We start from the raw sequence: 17216 nt of genomic DNA on the forward strand, positions 1-17216 counted from the left end.
TCACACTAATAATTCCCTAGCTCACTCCTGGTAGAGTGGCACACAGCAGTCAGGCTTTACCAGAGGAACACGTGTTAAATATTTCAGAGTACAAACATGGACGATAAGTAATTGATACTACTCAAAAGAAATCTGACACCAATTTATAAAAATAAAGCCGATTTTTATCAAAAATTAGACACCAAAACAAACACAATTGAATGAGTATAATCATAGTTATGGATTTTAGAAGGAAAAATAAATCTTTACAATTCACTACTGCAAAGCTTTAATGTTGCGATCAATAAGAAAAAGCACTAGTGACAATTGTTCACTTGCAGGTCAAGTTGTGTGGAACTCACTGGGGGTTAACGTTTTACTGCTTAGATGGTGTTGGTGAGGAAATGGATTCAAAAGCTCAACAATGGGGCCACTGAGATGGTAGGTTGGAGGTGCTTTAGGGTTCCCTCAAGTCACAGCATTGAACAAAGTTAGTGGTAACCAGACTTACCAGCAACAAGCCTGGTCAGTGATGCTATCTGTTTTGCTAGTGCCTTGTATAAGCTATATGTCTGGTTAACATGAAATGTAAACAATATACTTGATGAGTAACGATTGTGTTACACTCACTATTGTATCAACTGTTCATAGTGCGCCTATATCTACTTTGTATTTTGCATTACATGCTCTTCCTGTACTGCCAATAAAAAAAAGTTTAAAAAAAAGCCTTGGCAGCAGCAAGCTCAGCTTGGAGTTACTTCGATGTCCGGGAGTCAGGGGAAAAATGGTAGACACCTTGCTGAAGTTTAGGACTATTGTCTCCCACATTGCACTGAACCATTTACTTTTGGGTGATCCCTCGGCAGGCCCGATGACCAGTGATTCTTTGGTTCTGTGAACATGCTTCCCCTATGTACTGCAGGGGACTATTGCCACTAGTCCAAGGGAATTCTGGAGTTGCCTTTGACTCTTAAATCGTCCCTCGGTCTAGGGGAATCGGTCTTTGGTCCGGGACGAGTCACAGTGGTGCAATTGCAGGGTGGTTGCCACAGGTGCAGGTTATCACACCTTTTCTTTGTGCAGGTGCTCAAGTGGCAGACCCTTGTCTCTTCTTTGTCCTTTGTTTCAAGTCAAATCAGATCTGGGGTTTTAGTGCCAGGGGTGCCACTTAAATCTGGGATTTAGGGGTGCTAGAGTTGTCGGTGCAAGTAGCCAATGAGCTACTAGCCCCAGCAGCTAATCCTCCCCTGAGGTGACCACATCCGGGGGTATGTGCCACCTTTCTTACCCAGAACCCTCTATTCTGTCACTTTTAAAAATGGCAGAAACCTTCCTTGGCTGAACAGGGGTGTTGCTAGCCTGGGGTGTACACCTCTTGACTACCCAATTTCCCCCCCAGCCCGGGTGCAAATGTGCCTATGGGCTGAGGGATGGCTGTTTCCTCCTTTTAGGGAAGTCCAGATGCAAGCTGTAAGCTTTGAAGCTCACCGCATTGATATGCCACATCTGAAACAAACACGTTAGTTAGATTCCTCACCTTAGAATATCCCCAGGCGTCAGGCTGGATCCGGAAAGATTTTTGTAGCAATACCCCTTGTGCGTCGGTAGGCGTCGTCTGCGGCTCCGCGTCCGTCGTCGGCGTCATGTGCTGGAATGACGTCGTCAGAGTACTTAGACGCCGCCCTCGCGCGCTGACGTCAGTTCTTCTTTTTTTCCGCGCCAGTAAGTGCCGATCCGGGAAGAGCTTACCCCTAGTCATTTTTTGACTAACTTTTTTGACTTCTTTTGGTCTATCGACTCGACTCTGGTGCCGGTAGGATGCCTGGTTTCAAGGTCTGTGACGCCTGTCATTGCCTGATGTCGGTGACGGATCACCATCGCCGGTGCCTTTATTGCCTGGGGGCCGACCATGACGCGGAGTCGTGCCTCGATTGCCAGTCCTTGACGTCGAAAGCTAGGCGGGAGCGGTCCCGTAAGCTTCTCGAGCTTTGGCATTCGGCTCCGCGCCGCTCTCGGTCCCGGTCCAGGAGGAGGTCCAAGGACCGATCGCGGAGCCGCAGCCATAGTCATCGCTCGTCGGGGTCTTCGGGTAAGTCGAAGCACTCCAAGAAGTCCAAGAGACGACATCGCTCTTCGGACTCCCATCGCCAGTCGCGCGACTCGGCTGAGGGTCAGGGTGGTCCCACCCCCGCGGCTCCATCGGAGCCGCAGGAGCCGCTTCCGTCCCCATACCCGCCGATCCCTGGGACTGACGCGACTCCGGCGGAGGTCAGTGCCTTCCTCTCAGCCATGAGGGGCCTGGCTCCGCCGTCGACGCCTGTAGACACACCTTCGGACCCCGCAGGTTCGACTGGGCGACCTTGCGTGCCGGCGGCTCCGGCCCCGGCGCCGTCGACGGCGCCGGCCCCGACGCCGCAGGTCCCCGAGGGAGCCAGGCCTGGATCTCGGTCGGCCTCACGACGCCTCCTCCGCCGGCGCCGACACCGGTTCCACCTCCGGCGCCGTCTCCGGACGACGCCGTTCCCCGGTTTAGCCCCTGTCCGGACCCGACGCCGGTACGGCGCCTTCCGGCGCCGCACCCGACGTCGATGGATGACCGTTTCATCTACCGTCCGGCTCCGATCGTTCCTTCTGTTTATCAGGAATCGGATGACGGGGGCGACTGGGAGGGGTCTGAGGACCCTATGGCCCTCCAGGGTCAACTTTCACAGGACTGGGCAGACGAACTGGGGGATGCCAGCGGTCTGGATACCTCCCCGGACGCTGGTTTCATCTCTCCTCCGACTGTGGCCTCGGAGGAGGGTGCAGCCTTTTCAGTGGTGCTGCGCAAGGCGGCCGAAGCCCTAGGGCTGGAGTTGCCTGCTGTGGCCGTGAGGATTAACGTCCTCACAGAGGTCCTTCATCCAACAGCAAGCTCCACTGAGCCTCTGCTGCAGTTTAATGAGGCCCTCATAGACGTTCTGCAGGGCACTTGGTCCAAGCCCTCCACAGTTCCTCCTGTGGACCGGAATGTTGCCCGGCGCCACCGCCCTGCTCCGGGCGACCCCAGTTTCCTCTCCCAACACCCCACCCCGAGAGTCTGGTTATCCAGGCCTCAACCTCCCAATCCTCCTTCCCGTCCGCTCCTCCGGATCGGGAATCCAAGACGTTGGAACAGTTTGGCAAGAAACTGTTCTCGTCCCTGAGTTTGGGGCAGCGGTCTTAAAATACTGCTTGCCTTTTGGACCGTTATTCCCACTCTCTGTGGGATACGGTGGAGGACGTGCTGCCCTTGTGCCCGGTGGAGGCCCGGGCACGACTCACTCAAGCACTTGCTGACGGTCGAGATGCAGCACGGCACGCCATACGGTGTGGACTTGACACCACGGACTCGCTGGGTCGGGCGATTTCAACCACGGTTGCGCTTCGGCGTCACGCCTGGCTGAGGTCCACGTCATTTTCGGGGGATGTCCAGAGTTCCCTCCTGGACATGCCCTTTGATGGCACTCGCCTTTTTGGTGAGAAGGTGGACAGTGCGTTGGCTCGGTTCAAGGACTCCCGAGCCACGGCCAAGTCCTTGGGTCTTTCGGCGCCGCAGCCGCAAACTTCCGCCTTTCATCCCTTTCGTGGCCAAGGAAGGGGTGCCTCCTCACGTCCGCCCAGCCACCGGCCGCAGAACCAACCTGCACGCGGACGTGGATTCCGCCGAGGCGGTACTGGAGGTCAACGTGCCGGTCAGTCCACATCCACCCCGGCAACATCCGCCTCAAAGCCCTCCTAGTCCGAGCTTTCAGGCCCATTCAACGCCAGTGGGCGGCAGAGTTCGCCATCACCTGCTCCACTGGCGCTCCATCACGTCGGACAGGTGGGTGCTGCAAATCGTCTGAAGGGACTACTCCCTCCCCTTCGAGACGACCCCTCCAGCCATGCCGCCGCTGAACCACCGTATGTCGGGGGATCATTTGCATCTTCTACGAGAGGAAGTTTCGGCCCTCTTGGCCAAAGAGGCCGTCGAGCGCGTTCCTGGTCCAGAAGTAGGTCGTGGTTGTTATTCCCACTACTTTCTGGTTTCCAAGAAGGGCAAAGGGGGCCTACGCCCGATCTTGGACCTCAGGAGCGTGAACTCCTTCCTCCGGAAGGACCGGTTCAAGATGCTCACTTTAGCTCAGGTTCTGGCTGCCCTAGACCCTGGAGACTGGATGGTAGCGTTGAACTTGCAGGACGCTTATTTCCACATCCCCGTCCTGCCGGCCCACCGGCGTTACCTGCGGTTCACGGTGGGTCAGGAGCACTTTCAGTTCACCGTGCTCCCCTTCGGCCTCACCAGTGCCCCTCGGGTGTTCACGAAAGTGATGGCGGTGGTCGCAGCTCATCTGCGCCGATCAGGGGTTCCAGTCTTCCCCCTATCTCGATGACTGGCTGTTGAAGGCGGGCTTGCCCCAGCAAGTCGTCTCCCACCTCCAGACTACGGCTGACCTCCTGCACTCGCTGGGGTTCTCCATCAATGTGGCGAAGTCGCACCTGAGTCCCTCCCAGAAGCTCCTTTTCATTGGGGCGGTTCTCGATTCGGCGCAGTTCCGAGTCTATCCGCCGGAACAGCGGGTCTAGGACATTCAGGCCCTGATTTCCATCTTCCGGCCTCTGTCCTGGGTTTCGGTCAGGTTGGTGCTGCGGCTTCTGGGGATGATGGCCTCCTGCATCCTGTTGGTACCTCACGCCAGGTGTCGGATGCGGGTTCTGCAGTGGGACCTGAAGTATCAGTGGGCCCAGCATCGAGGCAACCTGTCCGACCATGTCTTGATCTCGGAGGGCACTGTGAACCAACTGCAGTGGTGGCTCACGAATCGCGATTGGGTCAGCGGCAGATCCCTCTCCCTACCCCAACCTGAGCATGTCGTAGTGACGGATGCGTCCCTCCTGGGATGGGGGGGCCATATGGGAGAGGCGGAGATCAGAGGACTCTGGTCTCCGGCGGAGACTCAGCTCCATATCAACCTATTGGAGCTGAGGGCGATCCGACTTGCACTGAAAGCCTTCCTTCCCTCTGTCCGGGGAAGTGTCGTGCAGGTGTTCACGGACAACACCACCGCCATGTGGTATTGCAACAAACAGGGCGGGGTGGGGTCGTGGACCCTTTGTCAGGAGGCTATGCGCCTCTGGACATGGCTGGAACATCAGGGCATCACCTTGGTGGTTCAACATCTGGTGGGCTCTCTGAACGCCAGAGCAGACGAACTCAGCCGCCGGTGCATGATGGATCACGCATGGCGTCTGAACTCGGACGTGGCGCAAGGTCTCTTTCTGCAGTGGGGAGAGCCTTGGTTAGATCTATTCTCCACCGAAGAGAACGCGCAATGTCAGCAGTTCTGCGCATTGGAATTTCCAAGGCGGCACTTGCTCGGAGACGCTTTTCGTCGCGAGTGGAGTTGCGGTCTGATGTACGCCTTTCCGCCTATACCACTTCTGCCCAGAGTGCTGAAGAAGATCAGGCGCGACCGGGCCCAAGTCATCTTGGTGGCTCCGGATTGGGCACGAAGGTACTCTTATCCCGAGCTACTCTGTATGTCCATCGATCCCCCGATACGATTGCCTCTTCAGGAGGACCTTCTGTCGCAGCAACAGGGGACGGTCCTCCACCCGAACCTGTCCAGCCTCCACCTCCATGCGTGGAGATTGAGCGGCGACAGTTGATGCCATTTGACTTGCCTCCTGAAGTCTGTGATGTCATTCTGGCAGCCAGGCGTCCCTCCACAAAGACGGTATACGCCTGCCGGTGGAACAAATTTGTGGCATGGTGCACAGGAAAGGCTGTGGATCCCCTTTCTGCCCCTCTTTCTGAGGTTCTCCTCTTTCTTCTTTCTTTGGCCCAGCAGGGCTCTGCTCTGGGCACCTTGAAGGCTTATCTTGCTGCAATCTCTGCTTTCTTAAGGCTTCCTGATCAGCCTTCTCTTTTCAAGTCCCCTGTTGTTTCACGTTTTCTCAAGGGCATTACTCATATGTTCCCTCCTGTTCCATTCGTAATGCCTCAGTGGGACTTGAACCTTGTTCTCACTTTTCTGATGTGCGCTCCCTTTGAGCCCCTTCACAACTGACCCATTCGTCTACTGACTCTGAAAACTGCCTTCCTGGTGGCTATCACCTCCGCTAGGCGGGTGAGTGAGCTCCAGGCTCTGTCAGCTAAGCCTCCCTTCATTTCGGTTCATCCGGATAAGGTTGTCCACCGGACACATCCTTCTTTTCTTCCTAAAGTTGTGACTCCCTTTCACATCGGGCAATCTGTCATGCTGCCCACCTTCTTTCCGCCTCCGCATCCTTCAAAAGATGAAGAGAGGCTCCACCGTCTGGACCCAAAACGTGCGCTGTCCTTTTATTTGGACCGCACAAAACAGTTCCGGGTGGACGACCAACTTTTTGTTGGATATGTAGGTGCTAAGAAGGGTAAAGCTGTGCACAAGCGGACCATCTTGCGATGGGTCATGTTGTGTATTAAAGTCTGCTATTCCTTGGCGAAAAAGGTCCCTCCTGTTGGGCTGAGAGCCCATTCCACCCGGGCCACAGCGGCGACAACTGCCCTGGGACGGGGAGTCCCCTTGCAGGACATCTGTCAGGCGGCGACGTGGGCTTCCTACACGCGTTCGCCAAGCACTATTGCCTGGACAGCCAAGTCCGGAGAGATGGCCGCTTTGGCCGTTCTGTTCTCCAGGACTTTCTGGTGTGATCTTGGTTCGCAGACCCACCTCCGGGGTTGGTATTGCTGGGGTATCTATTCTAAGGTGAGGAATCTAACTAACGTGTTTCTTTCAGATGAACAAGTTACTTACCTTCGGTAACGATGTATCTGTAAGAAACATTAGTTAGTTAGATTCCTCACCGACCCAGAAACCTATTATGACCGCGCAAACAAGCAAGGGTGTGCTGTGTCCAAACACCGCAGGGACTTGCAAGCACAGACTCCGAAACCATCGGTACCTGCATAACTGGAAAATGTCACAGCATGTGTACTGCACCAGTGTTGTCTGGACGTGCCCACTGCCAGAGTCACTAACTACACCACTGAGGGTCTGTGTGTTTAAGTCAAGTGGGAGAATTGAATGGCTTTAAGATGGTGGGTAGGATTGTGTGGAGTTTAAAACAAATTTAATGTTTTAGAAATGTGTACTGGAGTGGAAAATGCAACATTTGCCTGTTTATATTTGTTTGTTGTTTGTTGTCAATTATTTTAACCACTGTGCTCAAGATGAAGGCTAGTTGGAAGAAATGTGACAGCATAGGCGGGGATGGTCAGAGGGATCAGAAGTATAAACTGGATCCTGTAGCGGCATTTTTACGAAATTGTTCATCGTCACAGGGATGTGCCCAGAGTAGGATTAAAGTCACGGGAAAACATTCACATCAGGACTACAATAATATCTACGGAGATAAAGCAGAAAAATGTTTACTTACATTAGGACAGTACAGCATATTTGGTCATTCGAAAGCATATATATATATATATATATATATATATATATATATATATATATATATATATATATATATATATATATATATATATATATATTACCTACTGGCGGTCGCCAGTAGGTAGTTATAGTTAGGACCACGTTTCCATAGGAAAACCTCAACATTCTATTTTGAATAACTTTGGCGCCGGTCGACGAATCCTCGCGAATTTCTCAAAATAGGTGGGGCGCTACGCTACGCTCCTACCCTGAAAGTCTCGGGGGGATCCGTCAAGCGGGGGCTGAGATAAAAGGGGGGTCCCAAAACGCGTTTTTCCCATGCATTTTTCCATAGGACCTTTAGAACGAGCTACAGCCCGAACGGCTGAACAGAATTACTCAAAATTTGGCAGAGAGGTAGTCCCTAGGTCAAGGAAGTGCCTTTTGTAGGTTTGGTGTAAATCTGTTCAGTAGATTCTGAGAAAATAGCCTTTAAATCAATATATATATCTGAGCCCGCTTACGGTACGCTTACCGTACGCTTACGGTAAGCGTACGGTGGCGTGCGCGAGCGCGATTCTGATTGGCTCTTAGATCTTAGTAAACATTCGAATCGGCCGAAACCAGGAAGCGGCGGCCGCCATTTTGTGTATTTCACTCTGAAAAAAAAGAGAGAAAACAAGGAAAGGGGGCAATGAGGAGAGTTACAGACCCCCTAACATTTGTAAGGGGGTCAAAGAAGGACAGAAAAGTACAAAAAAAACATTTATTGATTTTTAAAAAAAATCACGGGGTACGCGTACGGTAAGCTTACGGTAAGCGTACGGTAGAAAAAAAAAAAAAAAATGAAAATCAGATTTAAGTGTTTAGATATTAGGGGGCTCTAAAAAGAGCCGTTGTGTTTATGAAATGATTTTTTAGTGGTACCTACAAGTAAGTACCGATGCAGAGTCTAAGGTTCAAGAGGAAGACTCTGTTCCCTTCATCATTGAAGTGCACACCATCTCCTCTATAAATGTCTTGCATGTCATAACGCAAGTTGTTGTGGTAAATGGCACCCATACCATAGTCACGGAGGAAAGCAGAAACAGATTTGTTGACGTGCTTTCTTGCTTTGTCATCGCACCGCGTGCCCACCGTGCGTGCACGGCACTAACTGCGTAAAGTGGGCGCGCGGTGCGCGAAGCGCACCGCGTGGTCACTGTGCGCGCACGGTGCGCGAAGCGCACCGTGCGCGCACGGAACGAACTGCGTTAAGTGGGCGCGCACGCCACGAATGGCGTAAAGTAACTTAGCATTTAAAAAAACGTACAAATTCACTGAAAAAACTATAGGTTTCACATACGTTATAGTTAGGAATTAGCATTTAAAAAACCTTGCAAATTCACTGAAAAAACCATAGGTTTCACACATGTTATAGTTAGCGGAAATTTTACTGATAAAAAACCAATGAAATTCCCCCGTTATAGTTAGTGCAGGCAACTATAACTCACGCGACCGCAATCTTCTGCTGATGACATATGTGTCTTTATGAAAAAAAAATATTTGTAATATATGTATAGCTAAAAATGTATGGAAGAAGACATGGGCAAATAAGTGTCTAAATACAGTATTAGCATCAGCAGAGGATTGCGGTCGCGTGAGTTATAGTTGCCTGCACTAACTATAACGGGGGAATTTCATTGGTTTTTTATCAGTAAAATTTCCGCTAACTATAACATGTGTGAAACCTATGGTTTTTTCAGTGAATATATATATATATATATATATTTTTTTTTTCTTATTTTTTTTATTTGCACATTGAGTATGAATACTCCACATTAGTTTTCTTTATTAGTTTGTTTTTCGTTTTGTATATACACATTTTTTGCACTCTTGAGCATGACGTTTTTTCTACAATTACTCACTTGCATGTTAGTTATAATGTAATATAATTGTATGCACACTTAGTAGACCTCAGCCCATCCCATGATGACACGCATTAACAAGTTTACTGCCCTGTAAACCTCGGACTCCCTGATTTGTGTTCCTATACTGTTGAACATCCGTTTTTGTTTTATTTTTTTGTATTTTCAAGCCACATGTGATCCGGACTGTTGAAATCATCTGTTAATTACCTTAAATCTTGCATTGTGCAGTTAGATACGGTTTATCGATTTCGGTGACCTAAGCAATATTACACATGTTTCTGATTTTTGTTTAAGGGTCTCGCATTTATATTGACTTGTAGCGAGTCTGTCTACAATGGCTATTGTTTTAGTGATGTGTCATCCTGATGTGACCACATGGGGCCTGGCCATAATGCACTTTGTGGTGAAATGAACGTGAATTTAACGTAAAAATAGCTAAAACAAAACTTACCTGACTATTTAAAATGCTACTTGCACGTAATGCATTATGTGATCAAGGCCGCAGGTCAGTGGCCGAAACGCGTCATTTGGACCCTGTGTTTTAAAATAAATAAATCTACACTTCAACTTGGAGTCTGTGCCCATATGTTTTTTCTTTGTGGTGGAACCAAGGATTATCTGTTGATATATTTATCTATATATCTCTCTCTCTCTCTCTCTCTCTCTCTCTATATATATATATATATATATATATATATATATATATATATTCACTGAAAAAACCATAGGTTTCACACACGTTATAGTTAGGAATTAGCATTTAAAAAACCTTGCAAATTCACTGAAAAAACCATAGGTTTCACACATGTTATAGTTAGCGGAAATTTTACTGATAAAAAACCAATGAAATTCCCCCGTTATAGTTAGTGCAGGCAACTATAACTCACGCGACCGCAATCCTCTGCTGATGCTAATACTGTATTTAGACACTTATTTGCCCATGTCTTCTTCCATACATTTTTAGCTATACATATATTACAAATATTTTTTTTTCATAAAGACACATATGTCATCAGCAGAAGATTGCGGTCGCGTGAGTTATAGTTGCCTGCACTAACTATAACGGGGGAATTTCATTGGTTTTTTATCAGTAAAATTTCCGCTAACTATAACATGTGTGAAACCTATGGTTTTTTCAGTGAATTTGCAAGGTTTTTTAAATGCTAATTCCTAACTATAACGTGTGTGAAACCTATGGTTTTTTCAGTGAATTTGTACGGTTTTTTAAATGCTAAGTTACTTTACGCCATTCGTGGCGTGCGCGCCCACTTAACGCAGTTCGTTCCGTGCGCGCACAGTGAGCACGCGGTGCGCTTCGCGCACCGCGCGCCCACTTTACGCAGTTAGTGCCGTGCACGCACGGTGGGCACGCGGTGCGCTACGCGCACCGCGTGCCCACGTTACGCTAGATGGGCCATGTACGCACGATGCGCTTCGCGCACCGTGCGCACATGGAGGACATATGATGCACTTCGTTTTGAAAGGTAATATTTTAATTTTTCGTATATGTTATAAGCCATGCACAAATGGTGCCCTTCGGGCACCATTTGCACACGGGGTGGAGAGAGTGTGGATAATTTTTTTTTTTATTATTTTTTTTTTAAATATTTTAGTTTAACTCATCTTTAATAAGCCATGCACAATTGGTGCCCTTCGGGCACCAATTGCACACGGGGTGGGGAGAGTGTGGATAATTTTTTTTTTTTTTATAATTTTTTACCGTACGCGTACGGTAAGCGTAATCGGCGAAATTAGCGAAAAAATAAAAATTCCGTTTTTGGCCTTGGGGGTCTTTGGGGACTCCCTCAACATTGCTATGTGTGTGGGAGCTGTCTAAACAGCCCCTTTACATGTTTTTGTGCTTTATATTTTAAATATCACTCTCAGTGCGAGAGAGAAAATGGCGGCCGCCGCTTCCTGGTTTCGGCCGATTCGAATGTTTACTAAGATCTAAGAGCCAATCAGAATCGCGCTCGCGCACGCCACCGTACGCGTACGGTAAGCGTACCGTAAGCGCACCGTAAGCTGGCTCAGATATATATATTGATTTAAAGGCTATTTTCTCAGAATCTACTGAACAGATTTACACCAAACCTACAAAAGGCACTTCCTTGACCTGAGGACTACCTCTCTGCCAAATTTCTAGTAATTCTGTTCAGCCGTTCGGGCTGTAGCCCTGTCTAAAGGTCCTATGGAAAAATGCATGGGAAAAACGTGTTTTGGGACCCCCCTTTTATCTCAGCCCCCGCTTGACGAATCCCCCCGAGACTTTCAGGGAAGGAGCGGAGCGTAGCGCCCCACCTATTTTGAAAAATTTGCGAGGATTCGTCGACCGGCGCCAAAGTTATTCAAAATAGAATGTTGCGGATTTCCTATGGAAACGTGGTCCTAACTATAACTACCTACTGGCGACCGCCAGTAGGTAATATATATATATATATATATATATATATATATACACACACATACACACAATCTTGTTATCCAATGTAATGTGAACACCTCTTATATCAAGTTGTCTAACAGTTGCTGGTGTGCATGAGTCGAGACCTAATGGTCATAATTTTTCATGTCTTGGGGACCGTGGTTGCCAGGGAAGGGAAAGCCAAGCTCTGGTATTAAACATAGGCTTACTACCCACAGGGACCTGGCACTGCTGGCGAAGGCAGCTGTTAGTGGTGACGAGAGAGCCTTGGACATGTTCAACTGGAGGAAGTCTGGCAGAGGAGCTCAAATGAAAATCGGCTCCCAGGACGGACACAGCTTCTTCGTCAGCGCAGCAGATGGTAAGAGCAACCCATTGCAGCCTGCTGGGAAATGTTCTCCCATGGCACTGGTACAGGCCACCGCCTTCTGATGTAAGAGTGAAGTGTGTTCACTGTTGTTACTGAAGGCACAAGTGCTGGGTCTTGTAACGCATAGTTTCATTACATTGGTGTTCCTTGTAGGCAAAGACAAATGATCTATGAATGTACATTTCCTTCGAAATACATTATTATATGGTTTGAAATGCATTTTGGGGATAGTGCAAGTCACAGAGGTGTCTACGAGTAATTCAATGTGGCGGATCGCCTTTGAAACGTTGTGGAACTCTGACCTGCCTGTAACACGCTTGATTTATTCCTTGCGGTTGAGCTGGGAATCCTCAGTTGCCAATGTTTAAAAGCACTTTTCACATACGCTCTTTTAATATTTTTCCATCCACGCAAATCGTGCAGTCGCTCCGCCTCTTAGTATTGAGACCTGCAAAACCTTCACAGGCAGTACGCTGATGGACAGGGAAAGGCTGTTACATTTTGCCCTCGAATCGGGTGGCAAATCAGTTTGTAGCTCTCTCTAAACCAATGGTTCCAGGGCCTCAAGAAATATGGCTTCTTAACTACCTGCCAGCCCATCCCCATCAAAGATCCAGCCCTTCACATTACAACCTCTGCTTCGAAGGAGCAGACTTCTGGTGTCTGATGAGGAACTATTGGGAAATCTTAAAATAAAGGTGTGGCATGAATCACCTTTGGGTTAATATCCGCCGTTGGTGTCAAAATAATCACTGATGACCCTTGCAGCATGGAGGGCCGCACCTTCCAACGACACTAAGGCGACAGCATTGATTGCCACAGAGGACACCCAGTCAGTGGACTCATTATTGCCAAAGCAGCAGAAGCACACTTACCATGCCATTTTGAGCCCCTTCCAGAAAATTTCCATGATCAAAGGCTCAGTAATCCAGGTATTCGCATCAGTATTGGCTGCCTACGCTCGTGTTTTCTGCAGCAGTTCACGTGTTGCCGACAGTCCTCCTGAAGTCACACCTCATCATATGATCATACCCCTCCAAACTTCTCATCTCAACTCTCCACCTCAATGAACTTTTCTTGTTGAAGGTCAAGCATCAACAACTGTTATTTTGACTTCTGCTGATGCTTCAACAATTGCTCTGATTCCCAGGATTTCTCCTATTGCAATATCTTCGGAGCCTCCCAAGTCGATGTTTGGCGAACCACTCTCCAAGTGGGGGAAGGAGACAGTAATGATGAGGAATGTGACACACTGGGACCAGATACCTCCATGCCCTTTGTCACTAGGGCTTGAATAGGCACTGCATGCCTTACTTTCAGGGAAAGGAAACCACTATTACAAATGTCCACCCTATAATTGTTGATGGCAACCCTACCAGCCCCACGGTGACATATACACGTATGTCTCCAGACTTCCTAAACTGTTTGAAGGGCATGTTTCAAGAGCTTTACAACAGATGTTTGTTTACTTACTGACACCTAGAAAAGTCAAGATATCAGTTGTCATTAATAGTAACTAGACCCTACTCACCTTAATCTGGTCTTCCAGAAACTGGTACTACCACTGTTGAACCTATTTACAGCTCTGGAAAACACCAAATGTCCGTTCTTTGCCTGCAGATAGTGCTGTCCATGGAATCAAGGTGAAGTGCTTTTGACTCTCCGGTATGGGATATTTGCCTATGCCTTTCATCCAATACCACTGAGCTCCAGTGTTCTCTGCATAATGCAAAGAAGAACCTTGTTGGATTAGCCTAATGGCTTTCGCTGGGGCTATAGAGTTTTAGTGATCAGTCCTCTGGCGCCAGGACAGACTTCACACTCAAAGCCTTTGAATCTTAAAGTTTAAAAAATTCTGTTTCTAGGCACTGTCCAAAACATATTAACCCTCTAAATAAATACAGCCTAACGAGATCTCCCCGCACTTACTGCAGTTGGCCAGAGTGAGACTCAAGTAACCAATCTGTATGTGTTCATATGGTATCTGTATCACAATACATCAGCCTCCTGATGTCTTTTCTCCATCAGAGTGATCAAAGAGGATATGAGAGGGCCATTCCTAACTTTAGCATCACTTGTAAACCAGCCAGCAGCCTGGGTTGTCACCTGTGCTGTATGCGCCCATGCTGAGCCCTTCATGCTCATTCTCAAGGCTCCGCTGCAGATGCTTCCTTTGAAGATGGCTGTTTTGCTTACCTATTGCGTTTTTCTGTCAAAGAATCATTCACAAAGTTCAGCAAAAGTACATTGTGGACTGACTTGTATTTAATTCTTAAAGTGGCAACTATTTTTCACTTCAGTGAGACTAAATTTACCAATTTCGATTCCTCAGTCTTCTGCAGTGGCTGAAAGGTTACTTCATTTCGGATTTTGTCTGACATATTAAATGGCCAAGACAAACGTCTTCCAACTGTCCAGCCAGCTCTTTGCCTATGCCCAAAAAGTCAATCATTCTCTAAAAAAGGCATATCCCGCTGCATTATGACATGCATCACTCTAGTAGGCACGGTGGGAGCCCACTCCACCAGACATAGCCGTAAGGGAGGCATGCATTATAGAGGTGTTTATTACTGATGTGTGTAAAACAGCTACATGGGCTACTGACCACACCTTAGCAAGCATTATTATCCAGTCAAGATCGTACACTGCCGTTGGACGAGCTGTGCTGCGGAACCTGTTTCATTCATGTGAACCTCAACCCAACTTTAGCTATTTTTACTCTTTATAGTACTGCTTTCGTAGCCACAATTCAAGCTTGTGAAGCAGTGAAGGATCAGTGCTGGAGAATAATGACTTCCTTGTGTTAGCACCTTTACATTTGCAGATTTTGGGGTCCATAAAGCGCTATCTGATGAATCGGAACTCAAAACTGAGGCCGCGCAATAAATCAATACATCAATACATTTAAACAACATGAAGCACATTAGGCTCCAGACGAAAGAGAAGGGTAATGTTTCAAACCATAAAGGTTTATTATAAGTTAATCATTTACAAAAGACAAAAATCATGAAATTAGTATCTGTTACTCAAATATTAATACAGCAGGTAGGATGTAGTTCAATCAAGTCAGTCATATAAGAAAGAGAGGTTGAACCCGTGTAAGGTCTCCTCGAAGTGAAGGATTAGGAAGAGTCAGTTCTCCCATAATGAGAGTACCCTAAAACCTTCTACTCTGCTCTAAACTGCATCGAAAAACAGACTAAAACATTCTCTACTGTATTATACTCTGAACTAACTTACATCACACAATTCTAAAAAATGTTTGCATCTCTTATCTGTCCTTCAAACTTGCATGAGATACATGGACAAGCCTGTATTCTGCAGGTGCCTCCGTTAGTAGTCTACCAAATATAAAATTCCACGATTATCACAGTGGAAAAAAAACATTTCACATGGGAAAGAAAGCAAAAGAAAACACTGTGTTAGTTAATTGGAACTCCAGCTTTGCCTAGAAATAAAATGTTCACTTTTCACCAAACAAGATGGCGGCCAAGGTTAGCTGTTTTAAGTGCAGGCCTATATTAGCTGTGGTGAATCTAAACGTGAACAGAACGGTTAGTAAGATTTGTGTGCTTATGCATTAATGTCAGTCAAATACAAAACATTTAATATAAAATTCTCTTTAATATATAACTACAGTTCTCAAGATTTTGTACTTTTCATGGATTCACATGCAGCCCTCTTTACACCCCTTTCATGAGGCGCCATTGTTTACACTTTCGTTGCTATGAAAGTCTAAGCTTTGTTATGCCTTTTGGAGCAATTTGTTGACTGGAGTGCAGTGTCTTTTCATCTTGATTGTCACAGTTGCAGCTAGACTGCCCAATGTACATTGCTGTAGCGATGTTATATTAGCATGTGTAAGTATTGCTGTTAAAACATGGATTGCTGAGGATTCCCAGGCCGACTGTGAGGAATACTTGAAGCATGTTACCCTGTGAAAGATGCTAAAGCTTGTAACGATATTTAATGGGAATAAATGTATTTATGTCTTATGATTTTAGGGATGTATTTTTCTTTCCCAAATTATGTTATTGTGCTCCTGCCCATCATGGTAAAAAGTTACCTTTTTATATGTAGTCTCCTCCTTCTCCTTTCCATGATACATTTTTGTGATTACTTCATTCTCCTGCACTTTGTTGACCCTTCCTTCCAGTTCCAAAGCTTTGACTTTCAGAGCTGCACTGGTATGTCTTTTTAGGTCAAAGTCTACTAGACAACGCAGCTACCTGGTTTGCTAATGACTTCTGGTAGGCATTCTGAATGCTTCCCTGGGAATGCATTTCGCCCTTGGCTTACTATTTGCTTTATGGTTTGTAACACACAGTTTCTTGCTTTCTGTTTGCTGGCTTAGTGTTTTCGGCTAGCCAGCTTGAGTTTGTCCCTCCCATGTAGCGTCCCTTGTTTACTGAAGCCTTCAGAGTACTCGCTTTATAAAAACAGGCCTTTAAATCTTTTCACATTTGTTTTGCTGTGCATTCAAAGGCAGAGGTCAAATGTCAGGCTCTGTCTTCCAAGGAAGCTTGGTGTTTACTTTTCTTACTCTGACTTCAAAGTGTGAAAATGTATGTGACAAACGTGCTGGGTGCCAATGTAAGAGTAGAGGCTATTGAAGGATAGTTTTTCCTAGCACACAACAAAAATGAACTGTGCTGATATTTCAGAATACATCAGAATTAGGAAAGTACAAATGGAGCCCATTTTTATAAATTCTGGAGTGTGGTGAAAACAAATATTTGAATATGATCTAAACACATATATACACGAGGTGCTGACATTTCCACTCATCATCGCTTGTGCGCAGTAAAATTGTATGTCTCTGCAAATGCAATGGGAATTTCAATTGAAAATGTGTTGTCTGTAATGGCAGTACGCTACCACACCACGCATTCTCCACACTATGCCACTTAACTTTACACCACTCCACTCTAAAGCCTTCTACTCCACTCTATGCCCTTCCTCCCTATGTCACGCCACTCCATAACACTCCACTCCACTATACAACATGCCACTCCACTCTAAGTCCCGCCACTTTACTCCACTCCACTCAATATACCTCAGTCCACTCCACTCCGACCTACCCCAATTCATTACAATCTACCCCAGTCCAA

The 17216-nt window shown here is 47.1% G+C and overlaps 1 protein-coding gene and 1 long non-coding RNA gene across 3 annotated transcripts in view; one reads left to right on the forward strand and one right to left on the reverse strand.

The window, feature by feature from the left end:
• The window catches only part of IFT140 (intraflagellar transport 140), a 1808590-nt gene that overhangs the window by 432222 nt on the left and 1359152 nt on the right, over window positions 1-17216 (forward strand). For both annotated transcript variants that reach the window (XM_085628169.1, XM_085628168.1), the window contains exon 5: window positions 11954-12096. In XM_085628169.1, coding sequence (XP_085484295.1) covers window positions 11954-12096 — 143 coding nt within the window. The remainder of the gene's footprint in view (window positions 1-11953; window positions 12097-17216) is intronic.
• LOC146789893 (uncharacterized) overlaps window positions 1-17216 on the reverse strand; it is a 454764-nt gene that overhangs the window by 399119 nt on the left and 38429 nt on the right. The gene's annotated exons all lie outside the window — the stretch shown is intronic.

This window comes from Triturus cristatus, chromosome 10 (genome assembly GCF_964204655.1).
Source record: "Triturus cristatus chromosome 10, aTriCri1.1, whole genome shotgun sequence".
Taxonomy (NCBI): Eukaryota; Metazoa; Chordata; class Amphibia; order Caudata; family Salamandridae; genus Triturus; species Triturus cristatus.